Source organism: Phaethon aethereus (genome assembly GCF_964289735.1).
Source record: "Phaethon aethereus genome assembly, chromosome: 2".
Classification (NCBI taxonomy): Eukaryota; Metazoa; Chordata; class Aves; order Phaethontiformes; family Phaethontidae; genus Phaethon; species Phaethon aethereus.
This window is the reverse complement of record NC_138582.1, coordinates 138920167-138939891: the sequence shown is the minus strand read 5'-3', so window position 1 is coordinate 138939891 and position 19725 is coordinate 138920167. Positions and strand designations below refer to the sequence as shown.

The window sequence follows — 19725 nt, the reverse complement described above, 5'->3', positions numbered from 1 at the left end:
GTTGTTACAAATACTATGACTAAATCTATATTTAAAAACTGTGCTATTTTCAGAAGTTCCTGTAAACGTGCTTTCATGTGAGCAAGTCTCACAGACAAGGAATTCTGATGATCAAATCAACGAGATGGACCAATGTTTTTGATCATACACTTTTTGAACAAAGCCTGTTAAGATGTCCACACATTCACACAGCATATATGAATGTATGATGAGCTGTTGGCAATTTCTAAACAAAATTAAAGAGAAAACTATCAAGGTCAGAAATTTATCTGCAACTGTTCGTATGTGTGAAAACACTCATGGAGCACAATGATTCTTCTCCATGAAAGTATAATCTTTTTCACCATAGCAAATGAATCTGCTTCAAATAATCTCCACCCAACTGCAATATTCAAATATGACGATAAGCTAAATATTACTGAAAACACTGAAGATTTGCAAATTGATATATGCAAAATATCACCTATAAACATTTTATTCCATAGATTACACTACCATCTTTTGCGGGCATTAAAAGGCTATATGGCCCATTCAGAATTGTCCTTTATAAGCGATCTTGCTATTTTTGTGTGAGCCATTCCCAAGGGAAAATGATAGTTTTATGTTTGATTTCTTGAGTATCAAGTTAATAGAGCCTCGTTTTGTACATTTTATTCACTGAACATTCCATCAAGAGTTACTTGTAGCTTTATTGTAGAAGTCAGTGTTTGTAAGCCTTTTTCATCATGTCAGTTCTACCTATTGCAAAACATGCAGTCATGACTGATCACAGACAGTAGTAATAATTAAAGATGAAATAGTGACCAGCCTCCATAAATATCAATCTCTGGTTTTACTAGTGAATGACTTGCTAGGCCTTTGTATTAATAAGCTTACAGATGCTGATTTCTATGAGGTTACTCACGTAGAAAGTTTCAAACTGGATTTGGTTTCCCTCTCTGTCCCACACTCTGTACAAGCAAGATCACTCTGGCTCATCACTCATTTGCCCAATTTTCCCTGATGAAAGAGTGAATAGTCTGCAAGATTACGCTACTTAAAAATTCAGTTTCTGGCTCTTGAAAATACTAAACAGTAATGACTTCTATGAATAGATGTAGGTTTCCAGATTCTATTTATTATATTATATTATTATCTATTATTATTCCAGATTTTATTCTATAAACCAATGTTATGTCATTGCACCTGAATTAAAAAAAAGTGTCACCTTGAGAAGACAGAGGTCTCCAGCCAGCATCTCAATCATTCTGATCAGATTGCAATCATTTGACCAATTCTATGTTGATTATTAAATGAATTAGGAAGCATGCAGGGGTTATGTAGGCCATAGCATGGCTCATTTGTTTTCAACAAGTTATCAAACTTCTAGTTTGTGATTTTACTTCATTTGTCCGTCAGGCTCATTAACTCACTACTGGTTGCCAAACCACATTCTGATTTTCTACTTGGATGATCCCATCTGGGGTTGTGATCCCTATTTTGAGAATCACTGCCATAATGTCTGCACATAATACTATTTTTAAGGGATCTTTATGAAAAAGGAACTGTAAACTTTTACCTTTTTGGTTTACCAAGTCAGACAGAAAACACATTTAGCACTCGTTCTTGAGCCATCAAGCACACTGCAGATGGGCCTCTTGTGTTCAAAAAGTCTTAAAGACTACAATAAATGTCCAGTATGTTTGCATAAGAAATTACCCACATTTCAGTTTCCTTTTAGTTTCAAGCAGCTTCATAACAATTATTCTACTGCATCATTTGTCTCTTTTTAGTCTATGGGTTGTGATTTTTCTGGCTGTCATTTAATAGTTCCTTTATCTTAATCAAATAGCAGTTTGAGAGGCATAAATATTTGGGGCCACCTTTACCCCAGGCAAGCCTTAGCACATATTTGCTGTTCTGATACGGCATTCTGTCAGTGCCTCTCTGAAGTAGGATTATTTAAAATTAATATATTTCTATAACCAAGATTTTTTAGTATTACTTTCATATTTTTAAAGCTTTCTGTGGCTTCCTATGTCCATCCATGCATGCTTTATTTTGCATGATAATTGTGCCTTTTTATTCCCTGTGAAAAGTAACAAAGTTATTACTAAAATTTCTAGACCAAGATTATATTACTGCAACTTTTACAAGTTTCTAAATTTGCACTCCGATATTAGGAAATGCTGCTTATATTTTCTTCTATGTATGTTGAATATTTTTTGTAATTCCATCATAAGACATTATTATTTTAAAAGGGAGAAATAGGGGAAAAAATTAAAAAACATGATTGTCATATTTAAGATTAAACCCATTAATTACCTAGGATATGTTCAAAGACCATAATGCATGTGTTTGTGAGATCAAGGCCCAAGTTCAGTATTATTCCATTGCTCAGAACTCAGATCAAAAAGTAACCACCACATACAGCTGAAGTTCCCTCCCAAATCTTGTCATTTGAATGACATAAACCAATCTTTTAAGATTAAGTCCTGCATGAATGCATATCTTGACATGACCTTTTGTATTGTTTGGTTTCTTAGCAATTCTTAACACCCCTTTTAATTAAAATTTGTTTATTTAACAATAACTTGGCGTCTTTTTACAGATTTTCCTCCTAATATTCAGAATTGGCTGTTCTGCATTACAACCTACTAGACTAACTACTATTAAAAAAAATCTTACTCTGATATACAGTAATAACATACAAGGCATTGCTATTGTCAAGGTAAAGCAATCATTAAATCAAAAAGGTTGGAATTTTACTAACATTGGCATCAACATATGCTGGTTATATCTTCCATAAAAACTGGATTTTTCTCCCTATTTTTAATTTACCTTGCTACTCAGCTATTTCCTTCAACTCATCTGAAAAACTCTCAAAAGCTAACTCCACAAGTTCAGACTCTGGAATTTACTGAATACTCTTTTCCTCTCTGTGTTTTGAGTACATAAACCATTTCTAACATAGCAGAACTGTTTTAGAAAAGAACCGTCTTTAAAAATATGTTCGTAAGAAATTTAAATCAACAGTATTTTCAGGATGCAAACTACAGCTGTTATGAAGTGGATCCAATCTTTGTATCAATATCAACAATTTGGTATTCCATGCATGATGTTTATGAGAGAAATAACTATTTGTGTACAAGCTGTGAACATCGCATGCATTTTGAGCAAATGGAAGGTACAAAGTAGGTCATTTATAAAGCACACTATAAAGCCTTTTCCTTTAATCTTCCCGATTAGCTTCTTGGAGTATCAAATATTCATAGAAACACTTGGTATCTTTTTCTAAACACCAAATAAACACTGCATTTAAGAAATGAAAAGGAAGACTTAGACTTTTCTTTAGGGCTCCACATCTCCTCCAATACTGTCAAAAATGTCCTCCTAGGTTCCAAAAGCTTTTCACTTCCATTTCCAAAACATAAAAACCAATTATATATCTCAAAAAATATTTATCTCAACAACTTTACTTTTCTAATGCAGAATCTTAAAGAGTGCCCCCATATTCTTTTATATCATGACACCCACTTCATTATATAACCCTTCTAAATGTAAAATAATTTCACGCCAGTATTACCATGGTCATGTGTCTCAATAAACTCCTCATCCGTTACATTTTATACCTGTTTTTGAATTAGCAAATGTGTGTGTCAAGCATGCATGTCTGGTATTGATAATATAAACCTGTCAGCTAGAGGAAAGCTCTGTGAAGTAACATGTCATGACTCTTTTCCTGAAAGAAACTGTAGTTTTCAGGGACTCCTGGAAAGTGGACACTGACAGAAGTCATTGCGACAATAGGCTGAGTATCCTGCGTTACAGTAGCAGGTGCTTTTTGTGTTTCCACTTCCTCCAGACCCCCATCATGCCTGTATGAAATTCACCTTTCCATCCTCAAGCATGGAATTCAGCTATGGACTCACCTATTAACTAATGGTTTGTACTAAGTAAAATACCTTGGTGACTCTCAAATCATGGTCTGGAATTTAAAAAAAAAAAAAACAAAAACCAAAACTGTTTTAAAGATGTTTTTTCTCTTAACAAATTGCTTTTATTCACAGTGTGCCAGCCACTCTCCCCCAGACCAGCAATAAAGCTTTGGTTACATCATTTCTAGATTCATATGTCAAGTCTTTCCTTAGGTCTTCACCTCGAAACAATTACGTTCTTTGTAGAACTGCAGCCAAAAGACGACTTGATACATATATCACACATATACACATGATATGTATAACCTATTTGTTAGCCATCTAACAAAACACTGACAAGCAGGAACGCAGGACTATACCCCCGTCTTTGTGAGCAGGACATGTTTTAAAGCCATTTTAAAAAAAGGTCACTAGAAGCAGTTTACTTACTTTGCAAACTATTTTACTCTATATAATACTTTTTCCATGCTAATAAATGACAACTCTGCCCACAGCGATCTTACATAATCATTCTATTTTTTTATTTTCTAAAAATGGATGCAGCATTCTGCTGCAGTTCTCTTACCAACAAGGATCAAGAATTTCCATTCAGCCCTTATAGCATTGTTATACATGCCTCTTATTGATAAAATGTTTTGGTGCCATGGTCATAAAAATCCACTGAAGATTAGAAAAGATATTCCCTTTTTCTAGTCAGCTTTACTGTTGTTATCCACAGATGTATATATGATCCATTTGCATATGAAATTGTATAGACACCCAAAGTTTAACAGGAAAAAACTTACACTAAAGCAATATTTGCAATGTTACTTTTTACCATGATAAGGTGCCTCTTAGAGCTACGTTTCAACACCCTGGAAAAAATGGTGTTTGATAGTACTGGAAAGGCGACTGAAAATGGTTGTATGCTCTTGTACATTGTATGAACAAGAGACAAACAACGTAATGTACTAGCATTATTCATATTCTGTTGGCATAAACTGTTTAGATGTTGATACTCATAGCTCTTGATAAAGCCACAGAATTTGGAGGGAAAAATCAAGACTTTGGTATTCCAGAAAAAGATATATAACTAGAGCCATGTTTAATCAATCATATGTAAGTACAAACACCTAACTCAACCTAAAAAAAATAATCAGTTGAGATTACATTTATTCTTCTTTATTAAAATTTCCACTGAATATCTAACTTACTTCTTCCTTCACTGTTAACTAAGTTAAGAAGCTGCAAAGACTGTATCTGGACTGGAGGCAAGACAGCCCACTTTTCTGGTTGGCAGAACATGTTTCCCAGGCAAAACAGTTTCTTTGAAATAGCTTTTGTGAGTACAAAGGATGCTGGAGTTGCTAACCCTTTTTGCCTCCAGCTGAGGCAATTTGCTGCTATTGCAGACATGGACACTGTTTCAACACCTATATGCCATGACCTTTCTGGCATCTGAATACCACACACTGTTTTGATGAGGAATGTAAAATTCTGCAGAACCGCTGATCAAATGTACCTTTTACTATTTTTCACTTTCTTAACGCTGCAAAAAGCAAGTTTCAAAGCAGAAAAGCAAAAAGAAAAAGGGCCCTGACATTTTCATGTGCTTCTAAAAAATGTTTACCATTTCTTCCTCTCTAATCAAAATGCTTACATTTTTGCCTATAACTACAGGCTCTTCTGAATTTTGAACAAGAACAGACAAGACTCTTCCCCAAAAAATCTTTTAAGTCATATTTATTTCTCTTTGATTTTGTTTTAAATGAGGATTCTGTCATTAATCATATAAATCACAAAAGAAGACAACTCGCACATAGAAAAAGAATTACATACCTTATATTGGATAAGGAGACTATACACCAAAATATTTTTCTTTTTCACTTCCCTTGCAAATTTCTTGATCCTAGTTAGTTCTTCCATCAGAATGCTGAAAGAAATATTTTCTGAAATATCCAAGTGCACCTGCGAAGGAACAAATAAGAAAAAACAAAACAAAATTCCACTTCTTCCATCATTTGTTATTTTAGACTGACAGTTTTTAGTACCTCATTTTTATGTGTTAAGCACATCTAAAAATACAGGCTAACAAAGTTTTTTCTTAGTTAGCTTCTATTACTATTGAATTCCACTATACTTAGTGACATGAACATTATTTCTTTTCAAAGCACAGTGAAACCAATACACCAGAATACATCAGAACAAAATGTTCTTACTGCATATTAAAAATATTTAATTAAATCAGAAAACAAAAAAACATTATTTTCTAAGATCTAACTTTCACAAAATATTTTTTTTTTTTTACTCTCGGGATACTAGAGAAACTCAGATGTTTTTCTTAAGTATCTTAAATGCTTGCAAAATGGAACTGCATTCTTTAAAGATTTATTTTGAATTTACTAGCTTTCCAGCATAGTATATTAGTTGCCTAAATTGGATTAATTTCAAGATAACACTAAGTTTAAAAAGCAGAAACAACTTCAAAAGAAGGTAGGGATATGACTATCCTGAGCTCCTGGGCAGGGAAAGGCACATCTTTCATCCAGCAGGGATGCTGCACAAACATGGTGGGTCTTACAGGACCTGAACTGGTATCTCCAGGGAGGTATCAACCAGCTCAATCCTTTCCCAAGGCTTATGTCTTCCACAATTTAATCAGTTTACTTCACAAAATTTCTATTAACTGTAGAAATCAAAATTAAGGATGATGATTGGTACGTAGAAAGTTTCAGCATCTATTAATAGCAGAAATACCTTTCCCCTTAAAAGAAAGAGAAAATATTTTTCTGGATGAATTACTCCAATATAAAACTTATCTGTAAGTACTACAGAGAGGTAGCAGCATAGAGGTAGCCTCAGAGATCTGCGCTTGGGAAAATTATTTCAAGTTCCCATTGTATCTTACGTTCAATTTATCCTGACAGATAATAGCTTCTTACTAATTTTCCCTTGCAACACATTTTAAAAAGCTGTTTACTGTCTAAGTGCATATTCACCAGGAGCAAAGCTATTGTCTTCTACTACACAGGCAGAGATTAATTTTCAAAACACTCATTATTGTTATTTTTTTACCCAAAACAAGGCTAAGCACTGCTCATTTACAGCTATTTACAAGAGATTAAAAAAACCTATTATTTTGATAGAACACTGCCTAACACCTACTTACTATTAACGTGTTTCACAGAGATTTTTCTCAAACTTAGTTTTATACTGAAATGCAAATAATGGCAACTACAGAGCTGAAGTATTAGCATTCCTTTCTTTCTAACCCAAAGTAATAATAACAAAATAAAAATTATACCCATTCATAGCATCTACAAATGCAAACATGTATTACTCAGAAAAGTAATGTCAGTTTAAGAAAATGATTCTTCTGGTTATAGCAGAGTTGGAGGATACTGGTTTGATGCAGACAAATAATTGCATGAAGTTTACATCTGTGCTTCCTGTTTCTCTCGTAACATTAATCTTCCCTTTTCTGCTATGTCCGGATACAGTAGCCCAATTGCTGCTTCAGCTTAGGGACGCCACAAAAAACTCCAGTCAGGCACCAGGATAAAGGATAGATTTTGAAATCTGTGGCAATTTATAGGTGGGAATGGGGACAGAACACATCACGTCCAGTGCAAGCTCATCCTTTTACTTGGATAATTTTTCCCAGGCTGGTTAAACAGACAATCTGGCACAATAATAACACCTGCCATTTTTACAACTAAAGAAGCTGAACATCGGAAGGAAAAATAAAACTGAATCTCTTAATTATCAGATTGTTACAAAAAAGTTGCATGTGTCCTGAAACCGAAGAAGAGACGAGAACTTTCCAATTACACAAAAGTCTATATTAGGCCGTTCCTCACTATGAGGTTAGAATGGAAGAAGTTAGCTGCTCTTATTTATCCTTTCAATTCTTCACTACCAGGAACAGTTTCACTTTTGAGAGTAGAAAAGAATAATGTTTCCCATACAGCTAGTACCTAAAACCTATGCATTTAGAATTTTAAGCAATATGATGACATTTAAGTCACATTTGCCTGAGAAATGTTAATGTGCCTTTTTACAACAAAAGAAAGTATCTTACAGGACCTTTCACTAACAAGGCATTGTAATTTTATGTTAAACAAAGTATATAGCAAAGAGGACACCCAACATTGAATTTAATTAAAGACTGCTGAAGGAAGTTTCTATCCTCCAGCCACACCATCTGTAATGGGTTTTAGGGATCAGAAGTTTAAAGGCCTTAAATAGTTCCCAGTGATTAATACGAGACAATGATTTTTTTTTTAGCTAATTCTTTAGTCATTTAAAACATACTTTCCAGTCCTCCTATTTGTTCCTTCTTGTATTTGTAGAAGATAGTGTGGCAACTCCATAAAATTTGACAGTGTAGCATAAAATGCCTTTTTATAGTCAGGGTACTTCATTTTTTAAAGATCCTTTCAACAAATATATGTGTGTCTGTGTTTTAAATGTTAGCAACTGCTTCCACCTAGTCATGAGACTTTTCTCCCACTGTCTAGTTTTGGGAAGTTTCAAGTGGTTGTCAGGAACAACTGATAGATCTGGAGTACAGTAAAGGGATTAAATGTATCATTTTCTCCTGAGGCTATTTTAAAAAGTGTCCACCTAAATAATTTGTGCATGCTGCAGGCTGCTCAAGCAAGTACAGCTTCATTAAAAATGGTGCTGGACTCTATGACGACTTGCTGGATACTACGATCTAGTATCTTAGAGACAAAACCTGAGTTTCATGGTGAACCTGTATTTGCATTCATACCTATTTCTCAGGAAATATTAAGTCTTACTTAGAGCTACAATTATTAAAACAAAGCTCTCACATTCTGTGTGTCACACTAAAAAAACCACTTAATTCAAAGTCCAGAGTAGAGATAAGCTATGAGTCGGGCACAAAATAAGCATTCTTTTCAACACCGTAGAATCATAGAAGAGTTTGTGTTGAAAGGGACCTTTAAGGGTCATCTAGTCCAACCCCCCTGCAATGAGCAGGGACACCTAGTATTGCCTAGTCCATTAACAATTCCAACTTCATCTGCAGACCCCCAAAATTTAACGCAGACAGAAATGGTCTTTTATAGTCTTGATAAAGGACTAATGAATACTTCCTCAGTCCAGAAAAAAGCATTCTGCACATCCAGTAGCTTTGTAAATGGGCAGCAGAATTGGAGGCATGTCATTGCTCTGATGATCAAAGGCAGACGTAATTTATCTTCGAAATTAAAATTAAAGCTCTACTCTGGACTTCCTCAGAAACAGGATCACAAAAAAAAGACAGTCTAGAAATAGTGCTAAATAATGATGATAATAGACTCACAGTAACTCACTCTAAGACAATAGAATCGCAGTAGCTCACTCCAAGACAACAGCATACAATAACTAATGATGTAACTTTTCATTTGTAAAAGTAATTGATCTTCAGGATAACTCATTTACTACTTAGATCAGTAATTCATCACTTAAATTTCAGATTAAGTTTAAAATTGAGAAGTAAATGCTTAGTTTCACCTCCAGATCACTAGACCATGCAATTCAGAAACTATTCAGGCCCCATGTGAAATAACTATTTATTCCTTTTTCCAGAGTTTCATATATGGAATCACATTTTAAAATCACAACATATTATCTCGTGTTATTGCTGGCGAGTATAATAAATGTAGTCCAGAGACACATTCCTTGTGACATATGGCATTAATGACACTCATTCCACCCAATACTTCTCATCCCTACCTATTAAGCCAGAAAATGTAATGACATAAAAAATTCAATCTGGTTACACTGCACAGAGACTTTCAAATCTACTCACATTTTCTCCTTTTTAACAGTCTGAGTAAAATAAAAGTAATGTACACCTGTTGTCCACATGAACTGTTTAATTATTCTAGCAGAAATAGTCAAATAATGAGAATTTCAGCCAAAAATACACTTTAAAACTCTTGCCACATACCAGAATAGTTTTTTCAGTCTTATAATATCTCAATAAGTAAAGTATGTATTAAAGTTATATTGCAAATACTTTAAAGTTAATTTTTAATAGTTGAACCAGAAAAGCAACAATAATTTTAAAACTTTGAATAAACCACACAGCATAGTAAAAAATAAAGCCACTTAATTCTGTTTCGACTAAGCATTCAAGCAGAGTACATCACTTGCAGCATCCCAAGCAGAGATGGAGCACAACAGCAAAGCAGGAGTTAACAGTTCAATATGACTAGCCACAATGAGTCTCTCACAGAATATATAACTAATAAATTGTCATTTGCTAGTGTTGGTTTATTTCCTAACAGCATGTAGTACATGTGCTGAAGTGCAAATGATGCTCTTTACAGCCCGAATTACAGTTAAAATTTACAATTTCATTCAGAGCTAGCAGCAGTTTAAACCTAGTCTAACATTTTAAAATATTTCATTAGATGTTTTCTACAGTAACTTACAGGCGTTACCTACCAAGATAAGGACAACTGGATATAAGAGAGGCATATTTGATTTTTCCAACACATCCACTAGTTGCTGGGTTTCTTGAACGGCAAACTTTTTATCCTAAATGAAAATAAATGTTTAAAATTACTGAAAACATTAAACAATGATTTCATAAAAATGGAATTCAAAGATCTGTTATTTACCAAAAAAAGATACATCACAGTTTTGGTTTTGGGGGTTTTGGGTTGGTTGGCTTTAATATATCTGTAACACTTTTGTCTGGTGAAGTTATAGCTGCTCGAAAATAAAATGAGATTAATAATATTACCCTCTAGAAATATAACAAGCTTAAGGGTCATGACTGATGTCAGATATGGTTTATCTAAAACCTTCCTGTTCCCATATAGGGACCCAAATACAGATTACATGGCATGCAAAATTGGAAACACTAATTTAGGCCATGGTAGCAATGCACAGTTAGATGACGGCACATATGACATACCTCTTCTTGAGACAATTCACTTCGATACAATATCTATGAAAGGAAATTTCAAGCTACTTTCAGTTGTATCCCTCTTGTTCAAGAATTCATGGCTGGTTTAAGAACATACCGATGGAAGTGCAGAAGCAGGAGAGAAAGAACGGACCAGTATCTCAACTGTCTAGTTTGGTGCACATCAGAAACACCAAATGTCAGAATGGATACACCAAAGGGATAGAAATAACAAGCAATTTATTATTCAAATATGTAATTATTATTTACCATGACTAATAAGTGTATGTGCAAAACTAAAAGTATGCATCCTTACTACTTACATTTACGCAAACAAAATTGTAGCACTGTCCTGAAAATATGTTTTGTAGATGGCTATCATTTTTGCTTAGAGATACTGATACAGCTTCGACCTGAAAAAAAAAAGTAAATTACTATGTCACAAATCTGACTTCAGCCTTAACTATCTGCTACAGCTTGCACCATTATGGCAGATTTTGTTCATTCAAATTATTTAAAACTGGCAAATACTATTTCCACCAGGAGAATTAAAAATTGCTCAAATTTTTAGGTGACTCAACAGGAATCCAACAGTCTGCAGATTTTTCTGTAAGTTTTTGCTGGAGGGGGCCATTCCAGAAACAGCCCTGGAAGTATCAGACACTAGTGCTGCTGCCTGCATTAGGATGTTCAACTGTTCCCAGAGATGAAAGCACTGTTCATAGGACCAAGACAACCTAATTATTTTAGACCTCTAATTCTGAGAAAATCTCTATAATACTCAAATACATATATATTTTAATCTTCATGCAACTAAAAATTAAATAAATTAAGAAGTACATATGAAACACCAGGTGCACAGGTATTCTAGGATTCTGCGTATGACAAGACTCATTTAGAATTTCTCCTGAAAATAATTTCCTCAATGAATACTTCAAAATGCTGTCTCAATCACAGACATACTTATTTCACAACCTTTAACACCAGCTAAGAAATTGTATTATCCTAATTAAAATAAAAGGTAGATTCTACTACATTTTCAGCTTCAGGATTGCCTTAAGTAAAACAGCAAACCAGGTCATGGAAGGCGAATTTGTTCCCTACAAGAAGATAATACTTTGAAGCCAATAAAAAGATTTGAAAATAAGTCAGAAAAAAATCTTAATGTTGCTTCTATTAAACCTCACTGTTTCACTGTTCAAATGAGCTTTATTTCTGCCCAGAAGACATATTATATACAGCAGCAAACAACAGAAGCAATACACTGTCTGTGTTCCCTAGAAATGTCACTTAATCCACAATCCAACAGAAGTACCAAATACAACATTTAAGAAGGCTTTGTGCTGTTATCTAAAGCTGTATTTGTTTATTTTTTTAATACTTGGGGAGCTAACTTGTTTGCAAAGGAAGGTAGTTTGAAACCCAAAAGTTGATATTTATACACTAAAGATTTTAGAAACATTTTGGGCTGAAAATTTGATAACACAACCTCAGATAGTTAACATTTAATATTTTAGAGATTTAAAAAAAAAAAAAAATCACAGAAGGCAAGTATTACTTAAAATACTTTAAAAATGCAATACTCCAGGGCTCTCCTGGTTTGAACTTCTGCAGAAGTAAAATGAGAAATCCCCAGTACCTTTACAGCCTTGCAGATACTTAGATGAACAGGAGCAGACTGAATGCCACAGTCTTTTCAGAAGGTAAATGGAACATGACTCAAGGGAGAAGGCCTACTTTCTTTTTCCTTGAGATATTACAATACATGATGCTTAAGTATTCCTGAACATTTAAAAATTAATTTAATGTACCAGAGTTTTGGTTTAACTTGAACAATTTGATAAAGCAGTACAGTGAGCCTTTGTTTTACAGCCATATTATCCACCAAAAATTAAGAGATTTCTCTCTTGGAAAAGTAAGCACAGCTGCCTAAGTAGAAGCTTCAAGTCATCATCAATTAACTAAAATGAATTCTTATTCTATTTGGCAGGTTAGTATCCTATGCAAAAGTAATTTTTAAATTCAAATTAATCAAAGTTATCAGCTACTTGAGAGAGCAAAAATTACCTAAAAATACCACCTCAGTAAAAAGTGTTTGTCACAATGTTTTAATGTTTAAATAGAAAAAAGTATATGGATTTGCTTAATCACTTCTAGTCATTGTAGCAATTTATGTTCAGCTAGTGTAAAGAAGCAAGGATGGTAAGTTTTTATGAACATGAACAGAGGAATAAAAAAATACGTTTTCTTTGAAGTTTTTCTACTTATCAGATGCCCTGTGCTGAGGTTTCAATTTTAGTCAATATCCACTTTCATAAAATTAAAAGATAATACCAGGACACTGAGAATCTGTAAAAGTTAGTTAAATTATCTCAAATTTAAAATCACAATTAAATAGCAATCCAACAGATGGACAAAGCAATGATTACGAAATCAGTGACTTTCTACTAGTGAAACACTAGTTCATTTCCTAATTGAAAACAACCAAATATTCTTATATACTGCATGTGGATATTTATTCAGTCACATAAATAACACAGAACTTCATCCAGTTGATTACATTTCATGTGACAGGAGCACCTAGTCACTGAATAAGCATGAGTACATGATTTACAGTCACAAAAGAAAACACTTTCAGTCCCCATTTAGGTTTGCTTGCTTCAAAGGAAAGGGCTAAATAACAAACTTAAGGAAAGACTCAACTTATGTCTTTCACAGTAAGGTATCTTCTGTAAAACATTCATTTATTAGTTATACAGTTTTTACAGTGACACTCATTAAAATACTTACTCTTAAAGTACTTTGCAAGCAATAACCGTTGTCTTTTTTCCCCTGTTATTGGCATTATGTTATTGTAGTCTCTCTCAGAAATCCCTCTAACAAAATTTCTTTTTAATTCTTCTTTAAGGGTTCTTTAAGGATGCATCTAGAAATTAACAAATATCTTAAAAGTAAATATGGCTGCTACTAAGAACTAGTGTCAAAACTATCCAAAATGTTAAAATACTGACCACAGTTAGTTTAAATTTCAGATAATACATACTCTACTGAATGATTCCCAATGGGTGTCTTATTTAGATCAATTACCCTCCAATTAGCCCTTCAAAAAGGTCCAGTTTTCAGTGTGGTATGTTTAACTTGCTTAAAATAATTATCACTCTGTACACAGTCAAGCCTCTCTCTCACAAGGCTACTGCGCTTCACTTGAGAAATCACAGGTCAGTGCATATATTCTTTCAAAGGTGCTTCAAATTTAGAAGATCTGTATATTGGTAATCTTATAAAATAACTCTTAGAGATTTTACTGTTTAGAAACAAGACACTCAATACATAAATATTAGTTTTTATAGATTTTCAATCTAATGGTTCATAAAATGAATGACTAAGGATGTCTCAAGGAACAATACAAGGCATTGCTGAGTTCTTTAGCAGGTGTCACTTTGCAGGAATGTTTTGAAAGTGTTGAAGAGAAATTTAACAATCAATCGACTTCATTATGAGTGTCCTGGTTTCAGCCAGGGTAGAGTTAATTTTCTTCATAGAAGCTAGCGTGAGGCTATGTTTTGGATTTGGGATGAGAAAATGTTGATAAGGTGCTGATGTTTTGAGTTGTTGCTAAGTACTCAAGGACAGTCCAGCTTCTCATGCTGGCCTGCAGCGAGCAGGCTGGGGGTGCACGGGAAGCTGGGAGGGGACACAGCTGGGACAGCTGACCCAGGCTGGCCAAAGAGATATTCCATACCATATAACGTCATGCTCAGTATATAAAGCTGGGACAAAGAAGAAGGAAGGGGTGGAGGGACGTTCGGAGTTATGGCGTCTGTCTTCCCAAGAAACCATTACGCGTGACGGAGCCCTGCTTCCCTGGAGATGGCTGAACACCTGCCTGCCCATGGGGAGTAGTGAACAAATTCCTTGTTTTGCTTTGCTTGCGTGCGCGGCTTTTGCTTTACTTATTAAACTGTCTTTATCTCAAACCATGAGTTTCCTCACTTTTACTCTTCCAATTCTCTCCCCCGTGCCACCGTGGGGGAGTGAGCGAGCGGCTGCGTGGTGCTTAATTGCTGGCTGGGGCTAAACCACGACAATGAGGAAGGACAACAAGGATCAAAAAAGAGGAACGGTGGTAGAAATCTTCAACTAAATAAACTGCTTTAATAGAGCCATCACAAAAAATTCAGTCCCATATCAGTAGGAAACCCTTCATTTTACGCCATCATTACCTTGTTTGTGGTCATTTTACGTGTGTTTTATTCAAATGCGCCACAGGTTCAGGTGCCTGAACAACCCAACAATTAGCTGTTTTTGCAATGAAAATTTGGAAACGTCATAAATTTTAACTAGTTTTGGTGCCAGTCTGATTTGGGGTTGGAGTCACAGTGGTGGCTGATCAAACACAACACATTCTTTGACTTTTCTTACTGGCTTGGAAGTGTTTCTCATGGTATGATGCAAGTGTTATATGTAAATATAATATATAGATATAGATATGTACTACTTTAAGTGTTGACTTATTTTCTTATATGGGTAAATGATGTCTTCCTAGTAATTGCAGAATAGTTTAAAAAAAAAAAAAAGGAAAAGTAGCAATGGATCTGGTATCAGTGAAATGGAAACATACAGTGGTGTTGGGCTGATGGTTGGACTTCATGATCTTAAAAGTCTTTTCCAGCCTTAATGATTCTGTGATTCTCCTTCATTATACAGCTGTTCAGACAATAAAAAATCTTGTTCAACCCTAATAATGTTTTGCACTTCTAAATGTAGATATTTAACAGATATAAAGCATGATTTTCCATACTAAATACAAGTCTTTCCAAACAAAAACTCTTAAGTACAATGTCAAATGACATTTCTAGATATAAAATAGCAATATAGTTTGCTACAAAAGAACATCCTACTATTATCTAAGCACAAAATGCAGAAGATCAACAGACATGAATAAAACGATAACAGAAGTAACATTATGCAAATCAGGAAACCTGTATTTTTTAACAGCTATGCCCCATCTGTTTCTCTGGGTAATAGAAAGATGTGATATCATCACATAAGATATAATTAAGGATCACCCCAAGATCAAACCAAGATTTAAGCAATTACCAAATGTTAATCACCCTTGGGAAAATTAAAATATGTGATAGTTCTATGACTAGGAATAATGAAAAAGGAAGACAGTTAAATGCCAGTAGAAAATTCCATCAATATGCTAGAGCAAAGGCTTCAATGAGCATTCCTATGAGTGAAATGTATCCCTACCTCGCTGCAAAAAAGCTGATTAATTTGACTTTGCATTCACAGCTCTGCAGGAATACAGCTTACCCTTTAATTACTTCAGACTTTAATTTAGACTTCAAAGTAACAAAGCATTTCCTCTGTAACATATTTGTAACAATTTGGCCTTACTGATTTCATAAAATCTAAAGAAAATGGCCTCTCTGATGTCTGGATCCAATTTCTCCTCTAATCTAATATATACATTTTAAGAGGATCTGTAAGACCCCCCTCTACAGCATAATTGGGCAGAAGATGCTTCTTTTTTGGTAACATCCACACCTGGTGTTAATCCCTTGTAATAAATACTTCAGTGAAACAGGAGGTCTCAGTTTCTGTATTCACATTATTTAGACCGTTTCTTAAGGGTTGTAACAACCAGAAACATTAAATTAATCATACAGTTTAGAGCCATAGAGTGGTACTTACTTTTATTTGGCTTTTCAGAGATTCGTGAAGGAGAAAACCTACACTTGCAATGGCTTCATTCACATCGGTAATTACACAAACTTCTTGTGATAGGTTGTCTGTGATCAAGAAAAAAACCTTAGTACTTCATGCAAAGATAAATCAATCTGTCTCTTAACAGAACCTTTTCAACAGCTGTAAATTTAATTTTAAGATTTCAAGGCACAGTTAATATAACTACATAATTTATATAACATCTCAAATATAAAATTCATATTATAATTTATACAATTTTGTACAATGTGAAAACCTCACATAAAGCCTGTCCCCAAAGCCCATTTAAATAAGGAGCTTCTATGAACAGGTCCTCATTACTGACACTAGATGACAACCAAGAAAACAACTTTTTGAAAAATTCATACCACTTATCACTTCAACAAATCATCTAATGCAGTGTCAGCATTACTGAGAAAAGAAAAAAAAAAAAACACAACAGGAGATAGCATAAATCCTCTTCCCAACAATACATACCACATAATAGCCCCCCAAAAATTTCTATTGAAGATACAGGGAGACAGCAGATATAACTGTTCACCTCAGTATCAAAAAAGTTGCAGTCAGTGACAAAGATCTTGGTATGGGGAACTTAGATCTTTTACTGGTGGGGGAAAAAATATAATATTTTGTTGATACCAAGAACAATAGTTTCAAGTTATTGCCTGATCTGCTCCATAAAGCAAATATTCAGAAAACTACTATTTTCTCTTGTTATTGACTAAAGTTTCAAGATTCAATGAGCATTTTCCTTTCTTTAAGCAGAGAAATAAAAATAATTCAAGTCTGTATCTCTCACTTCTAATTCAGGACTTTATCCTTCAGATGTTGAATTAATATGCCGACCAAAACATAAGATTTCTAATGTCTTTGGGGGAGCCATTCCATAAACAGCTAGAAATTTCATAAATGTAAAGTCTAGTTGTGTTTAAAGCAGACTTCAATGAAACTTCAGGGACAGAAATATACCAAACACCACCACAAAATAAATTAGTAGTGAAAGACATAAAAGAAATTATAAAAATATGGCCTAACTGCTCTTCAAACAAGCCTGAATATAAAGATACATATTTGTTGCATGTGGAAAGATTTTTTTATAATTACATACCACACAATAAGTTCAATCAGATGCATTACTTAAGAAAACATCTCACTTTCTATTGTAAACTCAAAGACTTCTTTAAAAAAATAGACATAGAGACCTGAAAATTAATTTTAAAGCTGCTGCACAGTTAACAGTACTGGAAAGTGACTTGTGATTTTTAAACAATTTTTTTGTGAGCAGGAAAAGCAAATTAACCACCAAGGATCCCAAAATATAATTATAATGATTTTATGAATCATGGGCATTTATTGTGTCCAATATTTATAACATGACAAGGAAAATAGTGGTAGCAACCGGCTTTGTATTAAGTTAGCAAGAATGGGGAGCGGGGAAGAAAGAGAGAGAACAATAAACATCTGCTTATAAACCATCACAACCAGATGAAAGCGAGAATTAAAAAAATGCATGGCCAGTTCTCACAGGACTGGAAATCACAGGATACCACAACTGTGGGAGAAATTATCTTCCCATAGATTCACTGGGCAAAAAAATATACTGAACATGCATCAAAGTTGGCTTCTACTTAATACAGAATAACTTTACAGTTTAAAAAAATGGGTCAATGGGAAACCATATTGAATTAATTTCTTATCAGCAGAAAGAAACCGGTGGGTAGATTGAAATCAGAGCAAGAGCCACTTGAATTTAGTACTGTACATGGAATGCAGATACAAGATAGATGTACATCATAAACCAGACTGGCATATCAGATTTCAAGAACTCAGATTCTATTGAACTAAGTAATTTAATGAAGAAGGTCAGATTGGAGCCATTACAAAAATCCACATGTGGAAGAAGGCTGTGGAATCCAAAAAGGCACCATAACTTACGCTTAGACAGTTCTTTTTAAAAAGAAGTCAGTTATCAACAGCAAGTGTCAAAAGTAACCTCACAAGAGGCTGCTCAAAGACTGCAACTATAAAAGCTCATCTCAATCCTCTCCCCAGCCCCCTTAAACCTCCAACTTCCTGCAATGTAAATGAGAAAGGAGAGATGACTACCAAAAAAGCAACGAAGGTTTTCAGGTTGAATTTAATAAAGAAAAAAGCAAAAATGAAGGGGGGGAAAAATGTATTTTTAATCTGGAGGAACAATGTAATGTTATAGGGGAAAATTGTATTAGTAAAGAATGAAAAAATTAAAGTAATGATAATATAAACATTGAAAAGATGCTGCATGCTTTTAAATTATCAAGAAAAATGAAGGAAGGAAGTCTGAGAAATCATCGTTTATAAAATCATCATAGCAAAGCAACAGTTCTGTTCTAGCTGAGGTTTAAAACTCAATTTCCATTTAAATCACAACTGTTTCAAGTGGCCAAAATTTCCGTATGTTAATTTAGATGGTCTGCATCTTTGCTGTATTGCGGGAAGGAAGGCTAAGTAGAGCCTTATGCCCTGAGACTGCCTGTGTCCCACCTCTGGTAAGCTGATGGAGCGCTCTCCCTCAGCGTAATCACACTGAACCCAGTGAGGGCAGCTGGAGCATGGGCTCGTAACTCCATGGATTTCTGCTGACTGCCAGTAAAGCCAACAGCATGCAGCATTTCATTCCTGGTTTTCAGAAGTCTGCCTGCTTGAACAAAACAGTCATTCTGGACAGCCACGTCATGGCCATGTGACAAAGATTTTTAATACTCAGCTAACAAAATTTTGTTTTTCATCAAACCGCTGGATAATTCAGGCTGGAAGAGATCTCAGGAGGTCTCTAGCCCAAACTCCTGCTGAAAGCAACATCACCCATGTGGTCAGGCCTGCTCGCTCAGCCCCTTACCCCTCTGGCACTTGAAAACCTTTCAGGACAGAGACCGCACAACCTCTCCAGGCAGTGTTCACTGCTTGAACTGTCCTCATGGTGAAAGAGTTTTTCCTTTTATTGAGTTGGAACTTCCCTTGGTTCAGCTTTTGACTGTTACCTCTTGTCCTCCCATGCACCACTGTTTTACTTTTCTTCCCTACTTTCATGCCACACCTTCCTTTTCATCTTCCCAACCTTTTTTTATTTTCTCCTGCTATTACATTACCTATCAAAATCTCTCTCTTGCTTTGGCTTCCCCTTCCTCT

The 19725-nt window shown here is 34.6% G+C and overlaps 1 protein-coding gene across 1 annotated transcript in view; it reads right to left on the bottom strand.

The window, feature by feature from the left end:
* The window catches only part of CRPPA (CDP-L-ribitol pyrophosphorylase A), a gene marked incomplete at its 3' end in the record, with an annotated part of 125786 nt that overhangs the window by 41629 nt on the left and 64432 nt on the right, over window positions 1-19725 (bottom strand). Inside the window, exons 6-9 of the mRNA XM_081996361.1 lie at window positions 16525-16622; window positions 11148-11237; window positions 10359-10451; window positions 5736-5864 (exon numbers count right to left, since the gene is read on the bottom strand). Coding sequence (XP_081852487.1) covers window positions 5736-5864; window positions 10359-10451; window positions 11148-11237; window positions 16525-16622 — 410 coding nt within the window. The remainder of the gene's footprint in view (window positions 1-5735; window positions 5865-10358; window positions 10452-11147; window positions 11238-16524; window positions 16623-19725) is intronic.